The sequence below is a fragment of the Tachypleus tridentatus genome, chromosome 5 (genome assembly GCF_004210375.1).
Source record: "Tachypleus tridentatus isolate NWPU-2018 chromosome 5, ASM421037v1, whole genome shotgun sequence".
Lineage (NCBI taxonomy): Eukaryota > Metazoa > Arthropoda > Merostomata > Xiphosura > Limulidae > Tachypleus > Tachypleus tridentatus.
This window is the reverse complement of record NC_134829.1, coordinates 34,241,881-34,269,423: the sequence shown is the minus strand read 5'-3', so window position 1 is coordinate 34,269,423 and position 27,543 is coordinate 34,241,881. Positions and strand designations below refer to the sequence as shown.

At 36.5% G+C, this 27,543-nt stretch overlaps 1 protein-coding gene across 5 annotated transcripts; it reads left to right on the top strand.

Annotated features, from left to right (window-relative positions):
• Positions 1-469: 469 nt before the first annotated feature.
• LOC143250906 (uncharacterized) lies at positions 470-25,632 on the top strand. 5 transcript variants are annotated; one of them, XM_076502076.1, is made up of 6 exons: positions 470-1,108; positions 10,833-10,866; positions 13,588-13,743; positions 20,073-20,179; positions 22,720-22,909; positions 23,600-25,632. In XM_076502076.1, exons 1-6 carry the CDS (start codon positions 870-872, stop codon positions 24,173-24,175), a joined length of 1,302 nt encoding a protein of 433 aa, XP_076358191.1. In that variant the 5' UTR covers positions 470-869; the 3' UTR covers positions 24,176-25,632. The 5 variants fall into 5 exon arrangements, with proteins under 5 accessions (XP_076358191.1, XP_076358190.1, XP_076358193.1 ...); XM_076502075.1 differs by having other exon boundaries at positions 13,585-13,743; XM_076502078.1 differs by lacking the exon at positions 470-1,108 and adding an exon at positions 2,154-2,191.
• The last annotated feature ends 1,911 nt before the right edge of the window (positions 25,633-27,543 follow it).

Sequence of the window (27,543 nt, the reverse complement as noted above, 5' to 3'; positions counted from 1 at the left end):
TACCTACTTTAGCTGCAAAATATAAATTAATATTTTATTTATTTATTTTTAGCAAGAAAAGTTTGCAGGGCTTGTAAACTTTTTCTAGTGACTTAACAGTACGTTTATGGGTGTTGAACAGTGGGAAAAGTTTGTCTGATGCAGTATACAATACAATGTAACCATATAACATCGCCAGCAGCACTGCATTTTTGTAAAAATAGAACAACTATATTGGTTGTAACCCTTCTTCAGTTCTCTCAGTTAACATCCGCTAGTACAACAGTAAATCTATGGATTTACAACGCTAAAATTAGGGGTTCGATTCTCCTAAGTGGACTCAGGAGGTTGCCCGATGTGGCTTTGCTATAAGAAAACACTTTTAGTTCATGTATTTTGCCGTTACATTTTTGAATAATATATTCAATATGTATTTTTAATGTGAGGCTACAGTCTGTGATTCGCTTACTGGACACAAGGGTGTACCTTGAGAATGAAATTTGGCTTTCAAATCTCCAAAAAATATATATAGGGTGTTAATAATAATAATAAAACATATTGACACCGTTGGCAAATGCCTACCTTGGTTATAGTGTAATCTGGTACTGTGTACTTTTGTATTAAATATTAAAGTTCAGAAATGATTTTGGTTGACACTGCCTGTGTTATGTATAACTACTTGCGTGAGAGACTATTTCTGCTTCACGCTGATTCAGTTACCAGCGGGTGCTTTGCTTGTTCGTTAAATCATGGAGGTTATTAGATTTACTGGTCCGTATTCTGAGAAATACGCTCACTAATTTTTCAGTCACAGGACTTGTAGGTTTGTTAATAATAATTATTGCAATTACACGATCTTGAAATTTTTGTATTGAAAGACTAACAATAATATGGATGTCGTTAAAAAGGCGTGTTTTCGAATAACGTGTACTTCGTACAGAGTAACGCTGTGTGTCTTTGGATCTGGTATTTGCACGAAAGCGTGTACTCCTACTTCATCATCGTTGTCGATTAGAATTAATTCAGGTAGCTACTTTTGCACAAGTTCGTATTTTTGTGGTGCCAACCAAGTTAACAGACGTGGAAAGCTACTTAAAAGGTTCATTAATAGTGCTGGAAATACAAAAAAGTAAGTTTTTAAGAAATAATTTTCTGGCCAGCTCTAATTGGTCTTGAAATTCTAACACTAACACCACTCTTATGTTTTGAAAATTAAATAGTATCATTTATAACATCAGAATTATTTTGATTAAGTTGTGATATCACTGTATCAGACTGAAATTTCCAGATTGCATTTTAGAATGTTCAACCCATTAATGGATTGAATATACTTCTTATAGACTGTCTTTATTATTATTAAATGTTAAACTATGGGTTCTTGTTAGCTCCTGTGGTAACTAGTCTAATGTGTTTTAATGTTTTTTAAGAGTACCACTTTACAACATAAAGACTGCATAGAGAACTTTGTGAAACATAAATAAACCAATCTAATAGATGTATGAAATTTATGGTAAAGGATGGATCTCAACTTCACTTTCCTTTCTGAGATATAATCGGTATCATAAAATTACTTATACTGGTTTATTTTTATATTTTGATAGCACCATTCCAAATCAACATAAGCTTAATTTGATAAATATATTATTACATTAAGTGTACCAATTACATCACCACATGTAAAGTTGCTATGAACAGTTAGGTCATATAGAAGACATGCTATAATAAAATGGTATTCCAATTAAATTTGTAAATGATACAAGTAAAAAGTACATCAGTAACTCAAACAGCCTTTTAGTGTATCAATATAATGTACAAAAAGTGTTGGTAGTACAATAAATGTACTACATTATGCAACTGAGAAAACAAATCTGGAATATTTTGAAGATTTATCATGTGCAAGTCCAACATAGTACAGTGTTTAAATCTTTAAAACTATAAAATTGTTTCCCTGCCAATGTTAGAGTGTCTCTACTGTCAGCTTTCTGGCATAATATGTGAATTCAAGAGTGCCAAGTAATTTGATATGACATTATAAGCAATACTAGGTGCCACCTATGAGAAAAAAATAAAACAACATGTCCAAGTTGGATAAACTCCTGAGGAAGCATTTGATGGAAGAGCATGACATACCAGTTTCTCCAAAGGAATTGAAAATTCTATCTCTGCATATGAAGGACTAGTCTTAAGCCATGTTATTATGTTTGTTACTGCAGTTAGTACTATTATATATTAAAAGAAGCAACTTAGTTGAATAATGTTGCATAAGTTAATGATTTTGATTGAACTGAGAAGTGAATACTCATTTTTTAGGTCATTGCAGAAAATCACTTGTATATAAAGACAATTTATAAATGTGTTAAGGAATTTAATCAAGCTAATTTGAAGATTTTGTTGCCATATAATTTCATGCAGCATAAGATGAACCGATAGCATAATCCTGTATTTTTCTCACCCAAAATTTAAGAAATTAAAATTAAAAAAGAAGGTAGTTCACAAATGAACATTTGGTTCACTAGGGTTAGCCATTCCTCATAAAAGTATCATGTACCTGAATACCAAATGTACATTAAATGTAGCAATTAGCATGCATGCCAGTGTCTAACATTGTTTTTTTTAAAGAATTTAGATTAATGCCACATGCCTTATCATTAAGTAAATCTTTCCAAAAGTTTATAATATTAACCCAAAAGATATTTTTAAGAAAAAAAGACTGGTCTGGGCTTCTAAAGTTTTAAGATATTTATAACATCTAAGTTCACACATATTCAAACCTGTAACAATTTTCATATAATTTTGGTGAAATCTAGCACATCTGCACTTCACAGAAAACTAGCTGTAAGCCTCTCGTTAAAGCTCAAAATTTTAAACCAAGTGTTACTCTAGTAGCATGTGTAATTTTTTCTATTCTCCTTAAAACTTTAAATTTTAATGAAAAAATAATGTAAAACCAAGTTTTTTATAATATCAGCACCATACATATCATTTATAGATCACCAAAATAAAATCCATCAGTTTTTTTATCAGTGTCATTGTTCAGAGATAAGTTGTTTGTGTAGTGGTTTATTGCAAGTGAAAGCATCTGTTGTTTAACTTCTGGATAACAAATACTACGTTTAAGTAGGTTATATTTCAAGAAAGTTTGATTTCACCTTAAACAAGTAAATTTTTCTTAATCATGCAAAATTTTCATATTTTGTAAGAAATATGAAACTGTTGTAACATCTTAACCCTAACAAAATACCCAAGTGCCACCTTCATTATGTTTTCATTAGAAAATAAGAAGCATTGCCTGAATATGTAAATGTTATGCTGGTCTACTATATTTAAAAATTTGCATTGAACAAATATATAACAAATATATCACTGGTCACTGTCTTAAGAGAATATTAACATCTGTAAAAGCTAAATATAGATGTGTCTAAAAATCACTGTTTTGGTTATTTGGTTTGGTAGTCAGACAGAATGCACACCCCCTCGGTGTGGATTTCTGTACGTGGTGAGAGGACCTCCCAGGGAAGGTTCTGTTCTATCTGGTTACCTTCTCTGGGATCTAAACATCCACCCATGTGTTTGCCGTGCGTGGCGACCCGTGAAGGGGAGGAGAGGATCCTGGTGGTTGAGGGGTCCAACCCTAACACACCACTTTAGCCTCGAATTCTTGTAGACGGGCGGCCTTTGGGTGGCCCCCCTTGGGTCAATCGGCTGGTCCACTTGGGCTAGAGTCAACCAAGTACCAGTGTTGGAAGTTCTCAACGGGTGTTGTGGACATTGTGCCTGATGCTGGTGTTTGGGTATAGTGCTCACGGAACCCTGGCGTTGCTGCAATGTCCTTACATAACATTGTAGTGTGTTTCTTCACAGGGCTCCATGGTGGGTGGGGTCAGTGGGTACCAAAATTTTTTCCTTTTCCTATGGATCCTCTAAAAAATTTAAATAAAATTGTAAAAAAACAGTCAATGGGTAAGCGACCACATCTTGAATACTCAGAACAGCAATCTTCAACATCAGTAACACACGTTCCTCATTTTCTTATATTACATTCTCTTTCGGAAAAACCTTTAGGGCAAATGTCCCCTTTTTTATTTAAAAGGGACTAGAGGGACTTGCTGGCTCTCCAAAGTCAGTAAAGAAACTTCGATCTGGTGACATATTGGTTGAAACATCCACATCCCAACACAGTGAACTCCTCTTGAATTCAAAGGCAATTGGGGATATATCTATTGAGGTTACACCCCATGCTACCTTGAATTCTTCACGAGGAGTTATTGTTGAAAGGGATTTGAAGAACGTTTCCGAGTCAGAGATTCTCGCTGGTCTCTCCACTCAAGGAGTTTCTGCAGTGAGGCACATCTCCACTCGCAAAGATGGAGTTACACTGCCAACAAATACCCTTGTTTTAACATTTACTTCACCACGTGCACCTGCCACCATCAAGGCAGGTTATCTCATTTGCAGGGTTCGGCCATACATACCAAACCCTCTTCGATGTTTCCAATGTCAGAGATTCGGCCACTCAAAGACATCTTGTCGTGGTTCCCTGACATGTGCTCGTTGTGAAGGCAAGGACCACAATGCCTATGACTGTGACATGAACCCACATTGCGTAAACTGCAATGGTTCTCACCCCTCTTACTTTCATTCTTGCCCAAAATGGTTGGAGGAAAAAGAGGTGCAGCGTTTGAAAACGACACATAACATTAGTTATCATGAGGCTCGGAAATTACTGTCCACAACTCCATCTCGGACATATGCTGCTGCACTTCATTCCACAACTACAGTGGGAGTGCAGACAGATCTATGTGCCTCCAAGAGAATCGTTTTCAAAACAAACGAAAAGCCTTTTGACCTCCGTGGTTAAAAAGGTTGATGAATCGACTTCCACACCCATCTCTGTTCCTCCCATACCTTCCAACAAACCTCAAGATCCACGTCCTTCATTTTCAAATACAGGCATTTCTTCTGATACATCTTTTTCTCCCACCACAAGAGACAAAACAATTATTCGTTCGCATCCTCAGTCACTGGATTCCCCTTCCAATAACAAAAACCTGCCCACCCGACCTAGAGCAGGATCCATGGAGGTTGATAGACCTCCTCCGACTAAAGACAGTAAAGAAAAAAGACATGGTCATAAACCGAAGGGTTCTCCAGCCACTTCACCTACCCGTTCTTAAAAATGGCCACCTTGATACAATGGAACTGTCGAGGTTTACGTTCTAATCTGGATGATATCAAAACGCTGATTGCTTCCTACCATCCTGTTTGTCTTTCTTTACAAGAAACATTTCTCAAAACTGCTGATACTGTCTCCATTCGGCAGTTTTCTCTGTACAGAAATGACAAGTTGTGTGATGGTCGAGTACATGGAGGGTTGGCACTGTTGGTTGATCAACATGTGCCCACCCTGTCTTTGTCACTCAACACACCCTTGGAGGCTGTAGCCATCCGTGTTTCCTTGGGCCATACCATCACTGTTTGTTCTCTGTACCTGTCCCCTGGAGAGACATATGATCAATCAGATCTTGATGCTCTCGTTGAACAATTGCCATCTCCATTTCTAATCCAAGGGGATTTTAATGGACATCATCCCCTCTGGGGAAGTGCTATTATTGATGGGAGGGGCCGATCTGTAGAGCGGATGCTCTCTGATAACAATCTTTCTCTTTTCAATACTGGTTCTTCCACTTACTTTCATGCACCTAGTCAGTCCTTTACCGCTATTGATCTCTCAGTTTGCTCCCCTTCATTATTCTCCCATTTTTCATGGAGGGTTGACAGTAATCCACTAGGCAGTGATCATTTTCTGATCCTTTTGAGAGAGACTGGCCGTGGTCGATGCCACCCTACCTGCATGCCCCGGTGGAAGCTGGATCAGGCAGACTGGTCCACTTTCACTGCTCTTGCAGAACTTGATCCTGCCATCGTAAATAAGCCTTTGATAGATGACTGTGTAACAGCGGTAACTGACTGTATTACACATGCAGCTCTATACCTAAAACCTCGACACGTTTTCCACGATATCCTCGTCCGTGGTGGAATCCTGCTTGCCACTTAGCACGGAAGGCTCAAAAACGGGCCTGGGATACTTTTCGTAGATATCCCACACTTTCAAACTGGGTTGCTCTCCAATGGGCTCGTGCACATGCTAGGTGGGTAAGACGTCAAAGCCAGAAGGAATCTTGGATTAAGTTCACAACCAGCATATCTTCTACCACCAGTTCCAAGATCATATGGGACAGGATTCGAAAGGTTAATGGGCACTACAATTCTGTGCCCCTCTCGATCTTACTCTCTGATGGTCAGGAGGTGACTGATGTTCAGAACATCGCTAACACTCTAGGTGAAAGCTTTTGCCGGGTATCTAGCACTTCTGCTTGTTCCTCCACCTTCCTGGCCATCAAGACTCAGACAGAGCAATCACCTCTTTCCTTTCAATCTGACTGTTTCTTTGACTATAATTGTCCCTTTACCCTGGTGGAACTAAAAATGGCCCTTCATCGGTCTGCCAGTACATCTGTTGGACCTGATGATATTCATTATGACGTGCTGCACCATCTATCTCCTGCTTCTCTTGATGTTCTTCTGATTGTTTTCCACCGGATCTGGCAGGAGAATGTTTTTCCTGATGCCTGGTGCCAGGCTATTATTTTACCTTTCTCTAAGCCAGGGAAAGATTCCAAGATTCCTTCAAACTACTGTTCAATTGCTTTGACGAGCTGTCTCTGTAAGACATTAGAAAGGATGGTTAATGCCCGTCTTGTTTGGTTCCTTGAATCAAACAACCTCCTCTCGCCCACCCAGTGTGGGTTCTGTCGACAACACTCCACCACAGACCGCCTAATTCATCTTGAAACATCTATCAGAGAAGCCTTTCTCAACCACCAACATCTTGTATCAATGTTCTTTGACATAGAGAAGGCTTATGACACAACATGGAGGTATGGCGTCTTGCAAGACCTCCATACATATGGGTTACATGGCCATCTACCCATGTTTATTAAAACTTTTTTAATGGACAGGAGATTCCAAGTTTGTGTGGGTTTGACACTTTCCCGTTATTTTGTACAGGAACTTGGAGTCCCTCAAGGCTGTGTATTGAGTGTTACACTCTTCAGTATAAAGATAAATGCCATCACTGAACAACTCCCTCTCACTGTTGCGAATGGGCTGTATGTTGACGACTTTCACATCTCATGTCAGTCGTCAAACATGAGATATATTGAGCGGCAACTACAAACCGCCCTCAATTGTGTATGGAAGTGGACTCTGGGGAACGGCTTTAATTTCTCTCTCTCCAAAACTGTATGCATGCACTTTTGCCGTCGACGGGGTATTCACCCTGATCCTGAACTTCATATCAGTGAAGTTTTGCTGCCAGTGGTCCCGGAGACTAAGTTCTTGGGGCTTATCTTTGATCGTAAACTGACCTTTATACCACACTTAAAGCAGCTTCGGGTCAAATGCACAAGAGCACTGAACATCCTCCGTGTTCTCTCTTCTACCAGTTGGGGGGCAGATCGCTGTTCAATGTTAAAGGTATATCATGCTCTTATTAGATCGAAACTCGATTATGGATCAATGGTCTATGGCTCTGCCAGACCCTCGCCTTAAAGATGCTGGACCCCATTCATCACCAAGGACTTGACTCTGCACTGGGGCTTTCCGTACCTCTCCAGTTCAAAGTATATACATTGAATCTCATGAACCTTCTCTACACCTTCGCCGTTTGCAACTATCTTTACAATATACTTCGAAACTTCATTCCTTACCAAAGCAATCCACCTAGAAATGTGTTTTCCTTCCTCGGTGGGCAGTACTTTTTCAGAACAGACGATCTGTCATTGCTCCGTTTGGCCTTCACATCCGGGCGCAATTTGATGAATTGGGTTTGTCCTTGGATAACATTGCAGATTTCACAGGTTGGCCCATCCCACCATGGCTTATTACAGCCCCCAAATGTGACCTTTCTTTCAGTCACCTAAAAGGCAGATACTCCAGATTGGAAGTACCATCTTTTATTCAATGAATATCTTTCAAACAATCATTCAGTTCCCATTTATACAGATGGTTCCAAATCAGGTAATTCAGTGGGCTCTGCTATGGTTTGCTATGGGTCAGTAGTTGCGCAGAATCCCTTCTACAGCTTTTGTGTTCACTGCTGAACTGTATGCCATATCTCTTGCCCTGGATCATATTGCAGCTGAGCAGTACTCCAACTGCACTATTTATACTGATTCGCTTAGTTCTATACTTGCCTTGAAATCGCTACACGTTAGCTCACATCCTATTCTCGCTGATATTCGAAACCGACTGGCCCATTTCTCATTAGCAGCTACTTCAATCCAGTTTTTCTGGATACCAGGCCATGTTGGTATTCGCGGGAACGAGCTTGCAGAGATGCAGCTAAATATGTCTGCTTCAGCACCATCACTCCTATGCCTAATTCCGTACATGGACTATGATGTTGTCTTCAAGGCTCGGCTCCGTGCCAGCTGGCAGTCCACTTGGAGTGAGCAACGTGACAACAAACAAAGATAAGCTTCCGTAAAGTTCGGAAGGAGGAAGTTGTTCTCACTAGGCTACGCATTGGTCACAGTTTTTTAACTCATTATTTTCTTTTATCTGGAACTGATGCACCAATGTGTATTTTGTGTAACACTCAAATCACTATCAACCACGTTTTACTTTCTTGCCATCGTTACAGTTCTCAACGATGGCAATATTTTAAACATTTTTTCCCAGGGTCAGTCTGTAACATTGGACAGAGTTATTGGTGATGGTGACTCTGTCCACCTTGATAATGTTTTTAATTTTTAATGGCCATTAATCTTTTTTAATCTCATTTAAGTGTTGCATATTTATTCATTACACCTTTTTAATTGTGGTTCCTTTTTTACAGTTTTAATCTCTCTCCTTCAATTTGACATTGGACAATGGCCAGAACATTAAATAACTCGACACCAGGACTGGAAAGGCCAACTTCAGGTGACTAACGCTACTGTTTGAACTATCCGTTTGAACTACTCGTTAGTCGCCCTGGAAGTTGTTATTATACTTTGCTGCATATCATTTCACACTTTTACTAAACTTTTTAGTACTGGCCATATTGACTCATAACCCGGAACCAGGACTGGAAAGACCAACTTCAGGTGACAGACGGTGGTTTTTATACTTACCTGTTAGTCTTCCTGGCGGGTTATGATCATTACCATTCTGCTACAGGTAGTTCTTTACAACTTTGTTGACTGGATGTCAACATTGGTTTTTATGCCATTTTCTGTTTTAATTGCTGTTTTGCTTTTATCTTCAATTACTTTTACAAATTTTACTCCATTTACTTGACTTTTATCTTTTTACTGGACATTTGGCTACTCATTATTACGATTTTGCAGAGTGTCTTTTAAAACTTTTATTCTTTTACATTTTGATAATAGCTGCTATGACACATAACCCGGAACCAGGACTGGAAAGGCCAATTTCAGGTGATTGACGGTGGTTCTTGAACTTAACTGTTAGTCTTCCTGGCGGGTTATGATCATTACCATTTTGCTAGAGTAAATATTTTACAACTTTAAAGACTGGATGTCACCATTGGTTTTTACACCATTTTCTGTTTTAATTGCTGTTTTGTTTTTACCTTCATTTACTTTTACAAATTTTACTCCATTTACTTTATCTTTTTACTGGACATTTGGCTACTCATTGTTACAATTTTGCTGTGTATCTTTTAAAACTTCTATTCTTTTACATTTTGATAATAGCTGCTATGACACACAACCCAGAACCAGGACTGGAAAGACCAACTTCAGGTGACTGACGGTGGTTCTTGAACTTACCTGTTAGTCTTCCTGGCGGGTTATGATCATTACCTTTTTTGCTAGAGTAAATACCTTACAACTTCTTATACTCTGCCTTCTATCTTAACATTGTAGACTAGGTGTCAACATTGGTTTTATACTTTTTTGTTTTACCTTCATTTCCATTTATGTCTATTACTACATTTATTTATTTTTTATTTTTTTATTCTTTTTTACATTTTTACTGAATGTCTGGTGCAGATAGCCTCGCTGCTTTGTGCCATAAAACACTAAATCAATCAATCAATCAAATAATGAACACCTCTCACTTTGTTCCTTCAAATATTCAACGTTCATGTGTTAAACAGTTACAGGACTGTGCAGGTGTCATAGGTTTGTTAAATTAGGACAAAGTTTTATAATGACCAAAGAGCATCAGTACTTTGATTTTTTTCTAGAAACCCAGTTTGTTGGCTGGCTATGAATACATCTAAGCTGTAGCTATGTTTTTTATTATTGTGTCTATATGATAGAATATTGTAATTTTTCACATTCAGAACATTTACAAACTGAATGAAACTAATAAATGGCCTTGAAGTTTTCGAGTGAACTATGACTTAATTTGTTGTGTTGAAACCTTTTACAGTAACTTGTGTAATTTTGAATCCCCATCACACTAAACATGCTTGCCCTTTTAGCCATGTGGGCATTATAATATGACAGTCAATCCCACTATTCATTGGTAAAAGAGTAGCCCAAAAAATTGGCAGTGGGTGGTGATGGCTAGCTGCTTTCCCTATAGTCTTACACTGCTAAATTAGGGATGGCTAGCATGGATAGCCCTTGTGTAGCTTTGTCAGAACAAACCAAATCGTAATCTAATGTTAGATTAATCGTGTTATTGTAATCTTATGTTAGATATATTAATAATGATGACTTGTATTGTTCAAATAGTCATTTTTAGTGATTCCATGCTATGTAATTAATGAACATTCATAGTTTTTATGTTATTATGCCATAAAAAAATTAACTTTCATTTTTTTTCCTTTTACATAGGAAAAAATGCTGGTATGATTCCGATGAACAAAAGGTATGATACCCATTGAATTGGCTTAATTATTGTACTACTAGCTGGAGTACCTGTTCCCTGGATGGAATTTATGTAAAGTCATGATTAATGAAAGGTTATCTAAGAACATGAAAAGTTGCTTCCCTTACATGCAGTTGTGAAAAAAAAAAGACCATAAAAACTACACAAGACAAAATACAAAATTGAATATTTGTATGTATCTTCCCTTCATCCAATAAATCTCCATACCAAATTTGGCAGAGATCCATCCATATGAGGTGTGGTAGTGGTAAAATAATGCCCATAAAAAACACAGAATGCAAAACTGAAAATTTGTTTTATCTTCCAGTGGACCCAGTGAACCTTCATACCACATTTGGTAAACATCCTTCCACAGGAGGTGAGGTAATGGTAAAAAATGCCCATAAAAACTGCAAAACACAAAAGTAACAATTTGTATTTAAATACTCCCAAGTGGATCTTTTGAACCTCCATAACAATGCTAATTAAAAATCCATCCACACCTTGCATAATAATTACATGGACATACAACAGACAGTACTATTATATTTATATAAATGAGCCAGTTCTTACTCATTGGAAGGATAATATTTAACATTAAATTTTAGCTGAAAAGGTCCAAAAGTGAAAAGATACTTCAGAAGAATTTGAATTCAAGACTAGTTTTCATAAATAAGCAATCCAAGAGTATAAGTCATCCCTGTCAGTCTTTACCACTAAAGCTTCCTGCAATAAGTATGATGCACCATATTACATTTTGTTAGGTGAAAAGACCAAATCTTAAATAATCTATCTACACTTATTCATTTTAAAATTTTGTGAGGCAAAATGATAAGGGTAGCATTTAACAAAGAATTTTTAGAGAGAAAAACTGAGAAATGAAAAAAGATGCTAGGGCATGAACACTGTTCCTCTCCCATTGATCTGTCTGAGAATACAAGCCAACCCTGTAAATGTTCATTTACAAAATATCTTAGAATAACACAAAATATTTGTCCAAGCATATATATATATCCAGCTTATTCTGCATCCAGTATAATTTTCTAAATTTGTAAAAAATGAGACCAAATAGGCTTTTGAAATGAATTTATTTATTCTCAAATTACACAAGTCCCACTCTTTACTGCAGCTATTTAATAGATATTGTTACAACTTAAATTTCTATCATAATGTACCATTTAACTACAAATTAAGGCTTTCATTTCACTGCTTTATATCTTCTAACTTTGTTGGAAGAATTATCAGCTGTTAAACAAAGGAACCTGTTTGGTCACAATTTTTCTTTTCTATAATATTACATGAATAAAAATGTTGGTATTTCACTGTAGAATTTAAATAAGTGCTAGTATACCTTGCCATCAAATATCACCCTTTTGGAGAATCCTGAGTCGTGGTGCACTTATATATCTTTTAAATGTAATCAAATCTGCTTAATGGTTTTGGGTAAAATAAATCTATTAGTTTTTCAGCTCATGCACTACTTGGATGTTTTAGGAGTCAGGGTAGTAAAAGTGGATTTTTATCAGGGTACCTCTGTTTTCCTCTCACATGGGTACTTGTACTTACTTGCACATCAACTTGTTCTACTTTTACTCATCCTTCTCAGTACCCTATGTTTCTCTGTCAGTTATCCAGGTTCTTTCTCTTCATGTTTGCTCACCCATGACCAGATATCAGGTCACTTGTTTAATTCTACTTTTTTAAAATGTTTTCCTATTTATTTTATTTTTACTTTTATTAATTTATTTATTTTTATTTTTCCTCTTCTTCTTTCCTCTCCAAGTTGTTATCTCAACATTAAGTCTACCCGGTTATTCAAATTGCATGCGGGGTGAATAGAATGCACACATCTGAGCATCCCTGGTTATATATGTATCTAAGCAAATAAATTCAAACCAAAATCCCTGCCACAACTTTGCATTTCTTATCAAATACTTGCCTACTTGGCCAGGTGGTTAAGGCACTCGACTTGTAATATGAGGGTCTCAAGTTCGAATCCCCATCACACCAAACATGCTTGCCCTTTCATCAAAGTTTAGAAGAAAATATATTGGGATACAAATTAAGTAGCATTTTAATAGAGACTGAAAAGGAATTTCAGAGAAGAAATTCAGAAATTCCGAAAGAGTATGAAACAATCAAGTAAAAAAGGTTGCACAACTATTTTGTTTTTTTTTAAAGCCATAACCATAAGTAGTATTTGATATATCGGAAATACAAAGTCATTTCTTCAGAATGTTGAATAGAATCAATATTTAAATTCTACAAAACATTTAAAGTCCTGAAACTATCACAAACTGTAATTCTGATTAACCTAATGTTTTGAGCAGATGAGTAACTCCTGAATAGATTAGGTCCTTAAATCTTAGCAGAAGCTTTCAGTGTCCAGCCAAAAATCCTGGTTTACCCATCAAACAGTGTCATTGTCTACTATTATCCATAAAATTAAGAAAATTGAAATTAAATCAGGTGTATTGATAATTATTAAGAAATATTGAAAATAATTCCAGCAGAACATGCAAAAAATGATGGGTTTAAATAGTTAAACGTGTCATGTAATTGTTTTACCAAAACATTTTTTCCCTACATTTGAAAGTTTTTATTATGTAATTGTAATTTTTTAGCTAACTAGTGAGTATTATACAGGTACCAAGGGTAATGTATCTACAAGACCTTGTTTTCAACTTTGTAACTACTAATTAGTCTTGGTTTCATTAGCAGGGTAGTCGTCATGTCTCTCTAGAATGGAACACCAAGCCTGTAAAAAATCAACGAATGAAGGTATTTAATGCTGTTTTGATGGAAGCAATCACAGATATCATGTCCACTGGAGAAATTAGTAACAACTTTTATGGTCATGGAATTGAAGTTCTTGGAGTAAGTGGCATATTGTATGTCATGTAGGAGTTACATATGAAACTAGACAGACTTAGAAGTAAATGACATATTGTATATCTTGTGGGAGTTAAACACAAAACTAGATAGACAAGGAGTAAGTGGCGTTGTATATCATGTGGGAGTTACACACAAAAGTAAACAGACAAGGAGTAAGTGATATATTGTATGTCATGTAGGAGTTTAAGATGAAACTCTGTAGTCTAGTGAAAAGCTTCATGGACGAACTGGAAGCTCTTAGAGTAACTGTTGTACATGTAAAAAGCTGTATTGTAGAATTTATGCTTTCAAAAGGCAAAGTTTTTATTTATTGTAGATGTCTCTCCAGTGGCTCTTTTGTTCCATTTTATATTGTTATATGAAAGTTGATAATAAAGCACTGAATTAACAGTTCTTCCAGAACAGTTTCTCGGATCAGATACATCAGGAACACTTGTGTTAAATATTTAGTATCTTGGAAGTTTTCAAAGGGATGTTTTTCACCACCCCAGTTTCTGAACATCCTCGTATGACTTCTGTAGATGTGAACATGTACTTTCTCTGTTAACTTGCCAATCACACGTAATATATTATATAAGTAAATTTGTTTTTCTGTAAAATGTGTTTAACTGCAATTGCAATTGTCTTCAGTTTTATCTCTTACTCTGTATGATGTGCATACATAACCAAATTCACAGAACTTCTAATTGTATCAAAAATTCCCTTGGTGTGGATTCCTGTACGTGGTGAGGGGACCTCCCAGGGAAGGTTCTGTTCTTTCAGGTTACCTCCTCTGGGATCTAAACATCCACCCACGTGTTTGCTGTGCATGGCGACTGTGAAAGGGAGGAGAGGATCCTAGTGGTTGAGGGATCCAACCCTAACACACCACTTTGGCCTTGAATTCCTGTAGACGGGCGGCCTTTGGGTGGCCCTCCTTGGGTCAGTCGGCTGGTCCACTTGGGCTAGAGTCAACCAAGTACCAGTGTTGGAAGTTCTTAATGGGTGTTGTGGACATGGTGTCTGATGCTGGTGTTTGGGTATAGTGCTCACAAAATCCTGGCATTGCTGCAGTGTCCTTGCATGACATTGTAGTGAGTCCCCTCGTAGGGCTCCATGGTGGGTGTGGCCAGTAGGCACCAAAATTTTCTTTTCTTCCTATGGATTCTCCTACAAAAAATTTAAATAAAATAGTGAAAAAACAGTCAAAAGGTAAACGACCACGTCTTGAAGACTCATCAGCAATCTTCAATGTCTGTACCACCAGTTGTACCTCATTTTCTCATCCTACATTCTCTTTCAGAAAATCCTTTATAGCAAATGTTCTCCTTTTTTATTAAGAAGGGACTGGAGGGAATTGCTGACTCTCCAAAGTCAGTAAACAAGCTTTGATCTGGAGACATATTAGTTAACTATCCACATCCCAACACAGTGAACTCCTCTTGAATTCAAAGGCTATTTGGGGATGTACCTATTGAGGTTACCCTTCATGCTACCTTGAATTCTTCATGAGGAGTTATTGTTGAGAGGTATTTGAAGAACATTCCAGAGTCAGAGATTCTCGCTGGTTTCTCCACTCAAACAGTTTTTGCAGTGAGGCGCATCTCCACTCGCAAAGATAGTTACACTGCTGACAAATAGCCTTGTTTTGACATTTACATCACCACGTGCACCTGCCACCATCAAGGCAGGTTATCTAAATTGCAAGATACGGCCATACATTCCAAACCCTCTCTGATGTTTCCAGTGTCAGAGGTTCGGCCACTCAAATATGTCATGTCATGGTTCCTTGACATGTGCTCGTTGTGGTGGAAAGGCCAACGGTGCCTATAAGTGTGAAACAGACCCACATTGTGTCAACTTCAATGGTTCTCAGCAATCCTACTTTCGTCCTTGCTCTAAATGGTTGGAAGAAAAAGAGGTGCAGCATTTGAAAACAACTCATAACATTACTTATCCTGAGGCTCGGAAATTGCAGTCCACCACTTCATCTCAGACATATGCTGCTGCACTTCATTCCACCACTACAGTGGGAGTGCAGACAGATCTCTCTGTGCCTCCAAGAGAACCGTTCTCAAAACAAATGAAAAGCCTTTTGACCTCCATGGTTAAAAAAGTTTATGAATCAACTTATACACCCATCTCTGTTCCTCCCATACATTCCAACAAACCCCATGAACCACATCCTTTTGGCTCCAGGTACAGGCATTTCTTCAGATACATCTTTTTCTCTCACCCCAAGTTGCAAAACAACCATTCGTTCGCATCCTCAGTCACTGGAATTCCTTTCCAACAACAAAGACCTGCCCAACCGACCCAGGTCAGGATCCATGTAGGTCGACTGACCTTCCCCCGAATAAGGACAGTAAGGAAAAAAAGGCATGGTCGTAAACAGAAGGGTTCTCCAGCCAATTTGCCTACACATCATTAAAAATGGCCACCTTGATACAATGGAACTGTTGAGGTTTATATTCTGATCTGGATGATATCAAAACATTGATTGCTTCCTACCATCCTGTATGTCTTTCCTTACAAGAAACATATCTGAAACCTGCTGATAGTCACCTTTCGGCAGTTTTCTCTGTTCAGAAATGACATGCTGTGTGATTTGTGGCACTATTGGTTGATCAGTATGTGCTCACCCTGTCTTTGTCACTCAACACACCTTGGAGGCCATAGCCATCAGTGTTTCCTTGGGTCATACCATCACTGTTTGTTCTCTGTACCTGTCCCCTGGAGAGACATATGATCAATCAGACCTTGATGCTCTCGTTGAACAGTTGCTGTTTCCATTTCTAATCCTGGGGGACTTTAATGGACATCATCCCCTCTGGAGAAGTGCTGTTATTGATAGGAGGGGTTGCTCTCTGATCACAACCTTTCTCTTTTCAATACTGGTTCATCCACTTATTGTCACACACCTAGTCAGTCCTTTACTGCTATTAATCTCTCAGTTTGCTCCCCTTTATTATTCTCCCATTTTTCATGGAGGGTTGACAATAATCCACAAGGCAGTGATCATTTTCCTATACTTTTGAGAGAGACTGGCCGTGGTTGATGCCACCCTACCCGTGTGTCCCAGTGGAAGCTGGATCAGGCAAACTGGTCCACTTGATCCTGCCATCATCTGTCAGCCATCAGTAGACGACTGTGTGGCAGCAGTAACTGACTGTATTATACAAGCAGCTGCTCAATGTATTCCTAAAACCTCGACACGTTTTCCCCTATATTCTCATATGTGGTGGAATCCTGCCTACCACATGGCAGGGAAGGCTCAAAAACAGGCCTGGGATACTTTTCGCAGATATCCCACACTTTCAAACCTCATCGCTTTCCAGCAGGCACATGCACATGCTAGGTGGGTAAGATGTCAAAGCCAGAAGGAATCTTGGATTAAGTTCACAACTGGCATATCTTCTACCACCAGTTCCAAGATCATATGGGACAGGGTTCGAAAGGTCAGTGGGCACTACAATTCTGTCCCCCTCTCGATCTTTCTCTCTGATGGCCAGGAGGTGACTGATGTTCGGAACATCGCTAACACTCTAGGTGAAAGCTTTTGCCGGGTATCTAGCACTTCTGCTTGTTCCTCCACCTTCCTGGCCATCAAGACTCAGGCAGAGCAATCACCTCTTTCCTTTCAAACTGACTGTTTCTTTGACTATAATTGTCCCTTTACCCTGGTGGAACTAAAAAATGGCCCTTCATCGGTCTGCCAGTACGTCTGTTGGACCTGATGATATTCATTATCTATCTCCTGCTTCTCTTGATGTCCTTCTGATTGTTTTCAACCGGATCTGGCAGGAGAATGTTTTTCCTGATGCCTGGCGCCAGGCTATTATTTTACCTTTCTCTAAGCCAGGGAAAGATCCCAAGATTCCTTCAAACTACCGTCCAATTGCTTTGACGAGCTGTCTCTGTAAGACATTAGAAAGGATGGTTAATGCTCATCTTGTTTGGTTCCTCTAATCAAACAACCTCCTCTCACCCACCCACTGTGGGTTCAGACAACAACACTTCATCATGGACCACCTAATTAGACTTGAAACATCAATCAGAAAAGCCTTTTTCAAATGACATCGTGTATCAATATTCTTTAACGTTGAGAAGGCTTATGACACAATATGGAGTTATGGCATTTTGTGAGACCTCCATATATGTGGGTTATTGGCCATTTACCCATTTTTGTTAAAAATTTTGTAATATACAGGAGATTCTGAGTTCATGTGGGTTTGACACTTTCCCATTCTTTTCTACAGGAACTTGGGATCCCTCAGGGCTGTGTATTGCGTGTCACACTTTTCAGTATAAAGATTAATGCCATCACTGAACAACTCCCTTTCACTGTTGCAAACGGGCTCTGTGTCGACTGCTTTCACATCTCGTGTCAGTCATCGAACATGAGATATATTGAACGGCAACTATAAACTGCTCTCGATTGTGTAATGAAGTGGATCGTGGCAAATGGCTTTAATTTTTCTCTCTCTAAAATCGTTTGAATGCACTTTTGCTGCCAACGGGGTATTCACCCTGATCCTGAACTCTGTATCGGTGAAGTTTCGCTGCCTGTGGTCCCTGAGACCAAGTTCTTGGGGTTTATCTTTGACCATAAGCTGACCTTTATACCACACTTAAAGCAGTTACGAGTCAAATGCACAAGAGCACTGAACATCCTCCATGTCCTCTCTACCACAAGTTGGGGAGCAGATTGATGTTCTGTGTTAAAGATATATCGTACTCTTATTCGATTGAAACTCAACTATGGATCACTGGTCTATGGCTCTGCCAGACCCTCGGCTTTAAAAATGCTAGACCCCATTCATCATCAAGGACTTCGACTCTGCACTGGGGCTTTCCGCACTTTCCCAGTTCAGAGCTTATACATAGAATCTCATGAACCTTCTCTGCACCTTCGCCGTTTGCAACTGTTTTTACTATATTCTTCAAAACTGTGTTCCTTTTCAAAGCATCCCACCTGGGGTTGTGTTTTCCTTCCTCGGTGGGCCATACTTTTTCAGAATAGACGATCTGCCATTGCTCCTTTTATCCTTCGTGTCCAGGCGCAATTGGATGAATTAGGTCTATCCTTGGATAACATTGCAGAATCCACTGGTCAGCCCATCCCACCATGGCTTACTGCAGTCCCCAAATGTAATCTTTCTTTAAGTCATCTGAGAAAGGCAGATACTCCCGATTGGAAGTACCATCTTTTCTGTACTGAACATCTTTGAACAATCTTTACATTCCAATTTATACGGATGGTTCCAAATCAGGTGACTCTGTTGGCTCTGCCATGGTTTGTTGCGGTTTGGTGCAGAATCCCCTCTACAACTTCTTTGTTCACTGCTGAACTGTATGCCATTTCTTTTGCTCTGGATCATATTGAAGCTAAGCAGTACTCCAACTGCCCTATTTATACTGATACGCTTAGTTCTCTACTGGCTCTGGAATCGCTTCACGTTGGTTCACACCCTGTTCTTGCTGATATTCAAAACTGACTGGCCCATTTCTCATTAACATCTACTTCTATTTAGTTTTTCTGGATGCCAGTCCACGTTGGTATTCGCGGGAATGAGCTTGCAGACACTTCAGGTGACTAATGCTGCTGTTTGAACTACCCATTAGTTGTCCTGGCGAATTATTACAATTTTGCTGCAAGTCTTTTAATACTTTACTTTTTGATACTGGCCATAATGACACATAACCCGGAACCAGGACTGGAAAGGCCAACTTCAGGTGATTGATGGTGTTTCTTGTACTTACCTGTTAGTCTTCCTGGTGGGTTATGATAATTACCATTATGCCACAGAAAGTCCTTTACAACTTCTCTTACTCTGATTTCTCTCTTAACATTGTAGACTAGATGTCAACATTGGTTTTATGCTTTTTATGTTTTTCAATGTTGTTTTGTTTTACTTTCATTTCCTTTTATGTATTTTACTACATCTACTTTATTTTTACCTTTTTACTGGAAGTTGGCATATAACTTAGCTGCTTTGTGCCATAAAACACTAAACCAACCAACCAATCAAAGTATCAAAAATACCTATGTGCAAAAAAAGAGAAAAAGTATTTCTAGATCTAAACTAGAAATTACTGGGAAAGTTGCATTCTTTTTATACATATTTATTTAATTTTCAGTCAAATTCTCTTCAATCCTAACTAAAGTATTGATGTAGAAAACACCATAAGTTAAAACCAAAACTACATAAGATCTTATAGATTTTGCTATAATTTTCCTGCAGGAGAGCTACATGACACTAGTTGGATACTAACAAAATGGTAATATAAATTAAATTGAATGAAATCAGTACATGCTTTATTTTATTTAGGTAAAGGTGTCTCCAGACTTAGGTAATATTGTTGTGTATTGGACATCTTCAGCCAACAGCTTGGCAACAGCTGAGGAACTATTGAACTCTAATGCTGGAAAGATCAGGTAAATGTGATTTTTTTAATGCAGTTTCTGTGAGTAGGTTTTCTTTCTCTCACTTATTTGGATATTTTACTGTATAATGTAATGCATTATGTATTATCATAAATATTTATTCATTGTCAAACTTAGTTTATTATATGGCATGATGATGCTGTTGAGTGAATTCATTTTAGTTGTGAGGACTTAAAGAATCAATCTGCTTCCTGAACAGTTTGATTCAATTCCAAGTTATAGCATATTTTGTAAAAGCAGCTTGGGAGATTAACAATGCATTATCTTCAGACCAAACTTGGGTAGCTGATGGCCACCAGATCTGTCATATATATCTCCCATTACAGTTCTACAACAAATTTGATGTGTAATTAATATTAAACTTCACAGGTTTAATCTTCCTCACACTAAACATGCTTGCCCTTTCATCCATGTGGGTATTATAATGTTATGGTCAATCCCACTACTTGTTGGTAAAAGAGTAGCCAAAGAGTTAGTGGTAGGTGGTAATGACTAGCTGCCTTCCCTTGTCTTATGCTGTTAAATTAGGAATGGCTAGAAATTCAAAAATACAAGCAAACAGTTTATGTGAATGATATACATACATGAACAGGATTACATTTAATTAGTGCCACAGCTTTCCATAGGAATGATTTCCACAGAATTAAAGTATGATCTCAAGTGTGGTCTTCACTCCAATATCTCCAAGTAGAACAGAACCAAGAAAGCATGCTTGAATTCAGTGGGAAAACATGATTTATTTGTCCAGTTGACAGCAGCACCTTGTAACCCTTTGCTCTCTCACAACACTGCCCTCAGACCCCCCTAGATTGAGCAACCTCTGACAACATTATAGTTGCTTCATATACTTTCACTCTCTTACAGTAAAATCTGTGTATCTATACAAGGATCCCTACTTTGCCACTTTTTCCTATGCCAATATAAGCAGTAATAGAAAATTGTGTTAACACTATAATGAAGTTGGTCAGTTTGACTAACCTTGGAACTGTGAAACTTCATGTACTCTAACTTTGAGTTCAGAAGTTAAAACTTTTTACAGCATTTAAAATTTTAATTATAAACTACATTTCCATATAAAGATTATTGACATACACAATGAAGTTATATAATTAAATGTTAGATGAACACTGAGAGGTTATGACATGCATACTTGGAATCAATTGTACAGAAAGAGTTAATTCAACATTCTAACACTCATCCAAAGTTGCATGTTTGTCTGTTATATCACACTGTTTTAAAACTTCATTATTTGTATTCTTCCCAACATCTTTCAAATCACATAAATTTTGAATGTTTTTCAAGGTTTGTTTTTCATTTTCTTCTTTCAAGTGGCCACCTTCATTAATATGTGAAATTTAAGTTTTCTGATTTCAAACTTTTTTTTTTTTACTTTACCCTTTTCCCTTCAGAACATTTTATAAAACTCCTTAATAATTGATGTAACCTTTTTCTTTTAATAATGATTCTTTTTCTCTTGTCTCTTATCATAATGGTGAAGAATAATCACATTCTTATTCTGAACTTAAAGTATTGGTTTAATCAGTGAAACAGTTTTGTTTTTTAACCCATTGGTTTTAGCTTTAACCTATCAATTTTTGTTGTTAAGTAAATCACGACTTGTTTCCTTGGTAAAAATATTTACTTCATTTTCCATTTTGATCACTGCATCACTTATTTTTCTTTCTATTCAGTAAACTAAGTGCTTGACACTGTTACGTCCAGCAGCATCTCACTTTATATATAATCTGTTTAATAACCGTTTTAATATGTAATAAGTTTTTGATATGATGGATGGTTTTTCATCTTGTGGTATAAAGTATACTTGCTTTAGAATTTTATATCATCTCTAACAAATGAACTTATTTTGTAAACAAATAGATCAGAAGTTTGCTCAGTATATCAACACTAGACATAATTATCCCCTTTACAATTTGCTACAGATAACTATTTTTATCCTCATCTTGAAATTGAGCTAAAATGAATATTATTCACTTTGCACAGAACTGTAGTTTTCATTTCTGAATTCCATAAATTTATTGAAATACCTATTATTTCTCAGTGAAAGCTGGTATTTAATGCAAATTATTAAATAAAATTTATAACATTAGTTCTTAACACAGAAATAATAGAACTGATCAAAAGTAAATATGTGAAGGAATTCAGATATTCATCTTCAAGATATTCATCATCCCAGTTGCTGCTATCTTTCTGTTTAGCCTACTAGATACACACATATTTAAGTTTTACAAATTAATTCAGTAACTTGACTTAAAAACAATATATGTTCTTTGTCTTTAAGCATAACATCAAGTAATAATTTCCAGACCTTATATGTTTTTCTTTTACAGATATGAAATGCTGTTTAATAGTAAATAATAAAACAGATGTTATGTTGGTTTTTATTGTTATTATTGTGCTGTATTTTCTAGTAGATTTTGTACCAAACTTGTTAAAAGAAGTTTATACTAGATTATTACAGTGCACTTTAAAAACAGCTACTTTTTTGAGCATTTATGGTTTTCTTCTCTTAGGGGAGAGTTAGGAAGTCTATCCATCCTGCCAAATATACCACGCATCACATTTGTTAAAGATTTAACTTCTGCTAAATTATTAGAAGTTCAAAACTTGTTAGGTAAGGCAGACTTTGGGCCTGATTTCCAACCTACAAGTATGATGCATCCTTTCAAGTTTGGTGGTGTTGTAAACAAGCAGCAAACTTTTGTAAGTAAGTTAATTGGTCTTTAGTGTCTATGGTTATAAAGTGATCTTTAATTGGAAAACATTTGGGATATACATATAAACATGTAATGATTATATTCTGTAATGTTGACAATATGCTGCAGTTTTATAGCATCTTAAACAAGCAACCAGTTTATGTAAATTGAATGTTTAGTCTTTAGTGTCTATTATTTTACACTGGGATTTCAACAGAAACTTTTGGGACAGAGGTAGCTCACAGACTAATTGAAAAAGTAAGAACTTAGTAGTTTCAGTTTATCTTGGTTGTTGTTTGTTTTAATATTTTTGGAACATTTTTCATAATTCTATCTTAGGCTTAACATTATTCTTCAAAAAAAAACCTGAATGGTCATTCAAAACAAAAAATGTAGCATATCTGTCTCTTGTATTGCAAGAAATAATTATCAAATATTTGCACTACAGAAAAGCATTTTACCTCTTAAAACTTATAAAAGTCTATCAACAATAACAGTATTTCATTTCAATATTTGATTTAATGAAGTCTTAATTTTAAAGGTTTACTGTTAAAACTTGTATTTATTACTGTTTTTTTACAAATGTAGGAGGAATAAAAAGTTAGACTAATGGTATTTCAGGTTAGATATAAACAGTATGTAGTTTCTATCATGGAACATTGTGTTAGAAATTTAATTTTTTAAATTTGTTTTTTAGCAAAACACCAATGAGTATTTTCATTTATCTCAATCTACTGATCCAGCGATGCCAGAGAGTAGCAGCAGTGATAAAGATCTCTTCCAAGAACCGAAGGCCCCTGATACACGGCTTCCTCAGTCACCACCAGAGATGCAGCACAATATTTTTGGGCTTGACCATAAAGCCCTCATGAACCAAGTTGCCCAGAAAGTAGCACGGTCTAAAATTAATAATCGAAGGAGTTTGTCTGATACTTCAGACACAAAGCCTGTTCAACAGGATCAGTGGCATCTTGATGAAAGATCTTTCTTTAAAGGTTTTGATTTCCAGGTGGACAGTGGTGTAAATAAAAATACTGATGGATATAATTTCAAAGATTTTTCCAGTGTTCTTTCAAGACCAAAAAGGTACAAAAAAGAAAAGAAGACTGTGTGTAATGAACAACAAGGTTTGGTTACAGAATGTCAGGACTTGCTAAGAGATTCTTCTAATAGCAACAGAGAACTTGATCTGAAAGAAGAGGATTATTTTGAAGAAGAAGAAATATGGCATGATCATTATAAAGAACATGATACTGGAAGAAATGATGACTAATTCATGTTATACATGAAAAAAATCTGTCAATTACTAGAACAAAACACACAGAGAAGCTTTTAATCTTATAAACTGATCTGTTCTTTAAAAATTGTTTTGTTAAGATGGTGTATGCACAGCATTGGTTTATTTATGTAAGCAACACAATAAGAGCAGCATTTTAAAACAACTGTGAGTATGAAATCAAATTACTAATCTCTCTTCTAAACAACTTTGATCCTGATACAGGTTTCATGTAAATATAGATTATAAAATAAGCTAGAAGCTATTTTAAAAACAAAACAAAAAACACTAAAGACTTTCTTACAGGAACAACTGTACTCACACTTTGAAACACCAGAGAATTGTGCTGAAATTTGGTTTTGCATTAATCAAGTAATACGAGTACCACAAATTTCCTGAATAAATAACTAGCTGTTACACATTCAGAACTTCACATCTGGTCTTTTGTTAAATGCAATACACACACACTATCCATTGGTTAACTACAATATGTATGTCTGTTTCAAACTTTTATCATTGAGATATCTATAAAGTAGACACAGTAAAATATTATTGTATTGTGTGAAACGTTAAGTTCTAGAATTACAATCAAACAGATAAAAATGCATGCATTACAAATGTTTATTAGATGTTTGATCCTTGCTGTTTCGTGCACCAGTTTGAGAATTTTTGTTTTCCTTCATGTTACCCGAGTTAAAGATTCGGTCATTGTTTAGTGAATAAAGTGCACGTGCATATAACATGAAATATTTTTAATCATATAATTGTAATGGAGGTATTCATTATGTAATTATATCTTCAAATCATTGTTTCAGTGAATATATCAATTGGATAGTATATGTGAGGTTAGTTTCTTTGTTTCTGAATAACTTATTGCTATTTTGAAATTTATTTTTAAACATATTAAATCTTTATCATATTTTAGTATTTACCACAATAAAAATTCTATAATTTTCCTAATATTCTCATCATTAAAAAAAAAATTGTTTTTGAGGAACGTTACTAGTTCAAGAAATCCTCATGATCTCCAGCTAGTTGCTACTGAATGATAAATAGTTTTGGTCCTTCACTAAAATGTGAGTGCAACTGTTACACAGTTTAAGAATATAAAATAATATTGATAAAGAATTTACCTCAGTCAGGATGGTAAGAAATGTAATACAGAATGAAGTAATCAGGGAGAAAGATTGAATGGGAAAATATTAACACCATGTTAACATTCATATGAATTATTAGTTAGTTTTTTTAGAGAAATTGTTTTACTTATTAGTATTACATTTCTGTATACTGTGAAGAGTATGAAAGAGAATTTATTATTGACAAGTTTTAAAACTTGTGGAGTTATGAATGGAAAAACATTTTTTTAAAATGATTTGATAAGATATAACAGCATTAATTTTATAATTGTGAAAAAAACTGATAAGAAAATAAAAAACTGCTTTTCATACATAGAATCTAAACATCTTATGGTTATTGAGATTGGTACAGTTCAATTGAATTTAACAAACAGATAGAATGAACAATGCTGTTTAAAAAATATTAGAGTTGAATGAAACTGTCGTAATTCTGAAGTTTAATCTTGCAGAACTTGAAATATAAGACAATTAGAACACAAAATCAGAATTGGTCCTCTTGCTTATTATAATAAAGGTTCAAAGGTACAGAACTGGTCTGTTCAGCTACCCTGCCAGTTTGTCGTACAGTTCTCAGGTTGTAATTGCTCATATAATAGAAAGAAAAAAAGCTAAGTACTGACTTTCGTTCATTCATACCTTGCATGACCTGGGGTTAGGGTGCTGAACTTCGAATTGGCATCTTTTGGGATCAAGACCCAGTGTCAAACATTCTGATCCTTTCAACCATGGGCAGGCCCACCTGGAAGAAGAAGAAGCAGTGGATATTTATGAGGTTGACAAGAAAGTGGTATGGATTGTATGAAACCAGTACAGCATACTTACTCATTCCAAAAGCTGTTTGTGGCTCATGCTGACATTATAATGTAACAGTCAATTCTACCATTAACTGATAAAGAGCTTGCAGTGAATTCTGCCAGCTGTTTGCTTTCTCTGTGGCCAACTTTTAAAATTATGGATAGCCTTTTTTAACATTGCTATAAAACCCCAAGAAAACTTGTACTATGAAGATGACATGGCAACAGCCTATTAAATCTGTGGAACATCCCAGACACAACTATCATACCTGTAAGTAACCAATTACACATGATTAATTTTAAAAGTTTTAAAGGAGTTCATCCATCTACTTCATAAAAGGAGAATAATGTTAATCAAATTTTTCTGGTGAAGTACCATGTTCCACCTGAATCTATCGGTGATAGTGAAATATGTAGAAATACACTTTTGAGAGAAAATTTGAAATCATTTGGAAACAGTGCTTAAGATAGAATGGCGCTGTGAATTCAATCATTGGACATGTTTTGAATTTAGTGATCCTAGTTTTTATGTTTTAAAAGATCATTCGCCCTTGGTGATCAAATGCGTACGAAGAAATACAAATACCATCGCTTTCATAATTAAACATTGAATAAATCGTTTTGTCTTTTATTTCACAAATGTTATTATAATGCTTAAATTGTAGGTTACAGCTTAGTGAAATAACAACTCGTATAAACATTGCTATAATTATTTCAATTTAAAGCCAAGTTTTATTTATGTAGCAAATAATGCATTTAATGTTGATATACAGTTTACAAACTTGTGCAACAATATTCTGTAAAATCGCTATATCCCCCCAGTGGCACAAAGGTTTGTCAGCGGTTTTGATACTTACGGTGAGAAACGCACAGATACTCGCAGATAATAATGTGAAATTTACTTATCTATTGAAACTTGATACGAGTTTCTAGATATACATATAAATCCTCTTTTTCATAATTTCTATGAAAGAAATAATGTGTATTTAAAACAGAAATTTGCAATAAATTACCTCGGAAACTAAACGTAAGCATGACCATGCACTTTTGCTAACTCTGTATTTTCTGCAAACATTAGTCCTGAGTTTGAAACTTGCTCAAAATGGGTGAAAAGTGCTTGTGAATCTTGTTTGTTTGGTTTGTTTTTGAATTTCGCACAAAGCTCCTCGAGCGCTATCTGTGCTAGCCGTCCCTAATTTAGCAGTGTAAGACTAGAGGGAAGGCAGCTAGTCATCACCACCCACCGCCAACTCTTGGGCTACTCTTTTACCAACGAATAGTGGGATTGACCGTCATATTATAACGACCCCACGGATGAAAGGGCGAGCATGTTTGGCGCGACCGGGATGCGAACCCGCGACCCTCAGATTACGAGACGCACGCCTTAACACGCTTGGCCATGCCGGGCCGTACTTGTGAATCTTCTTAACAACTT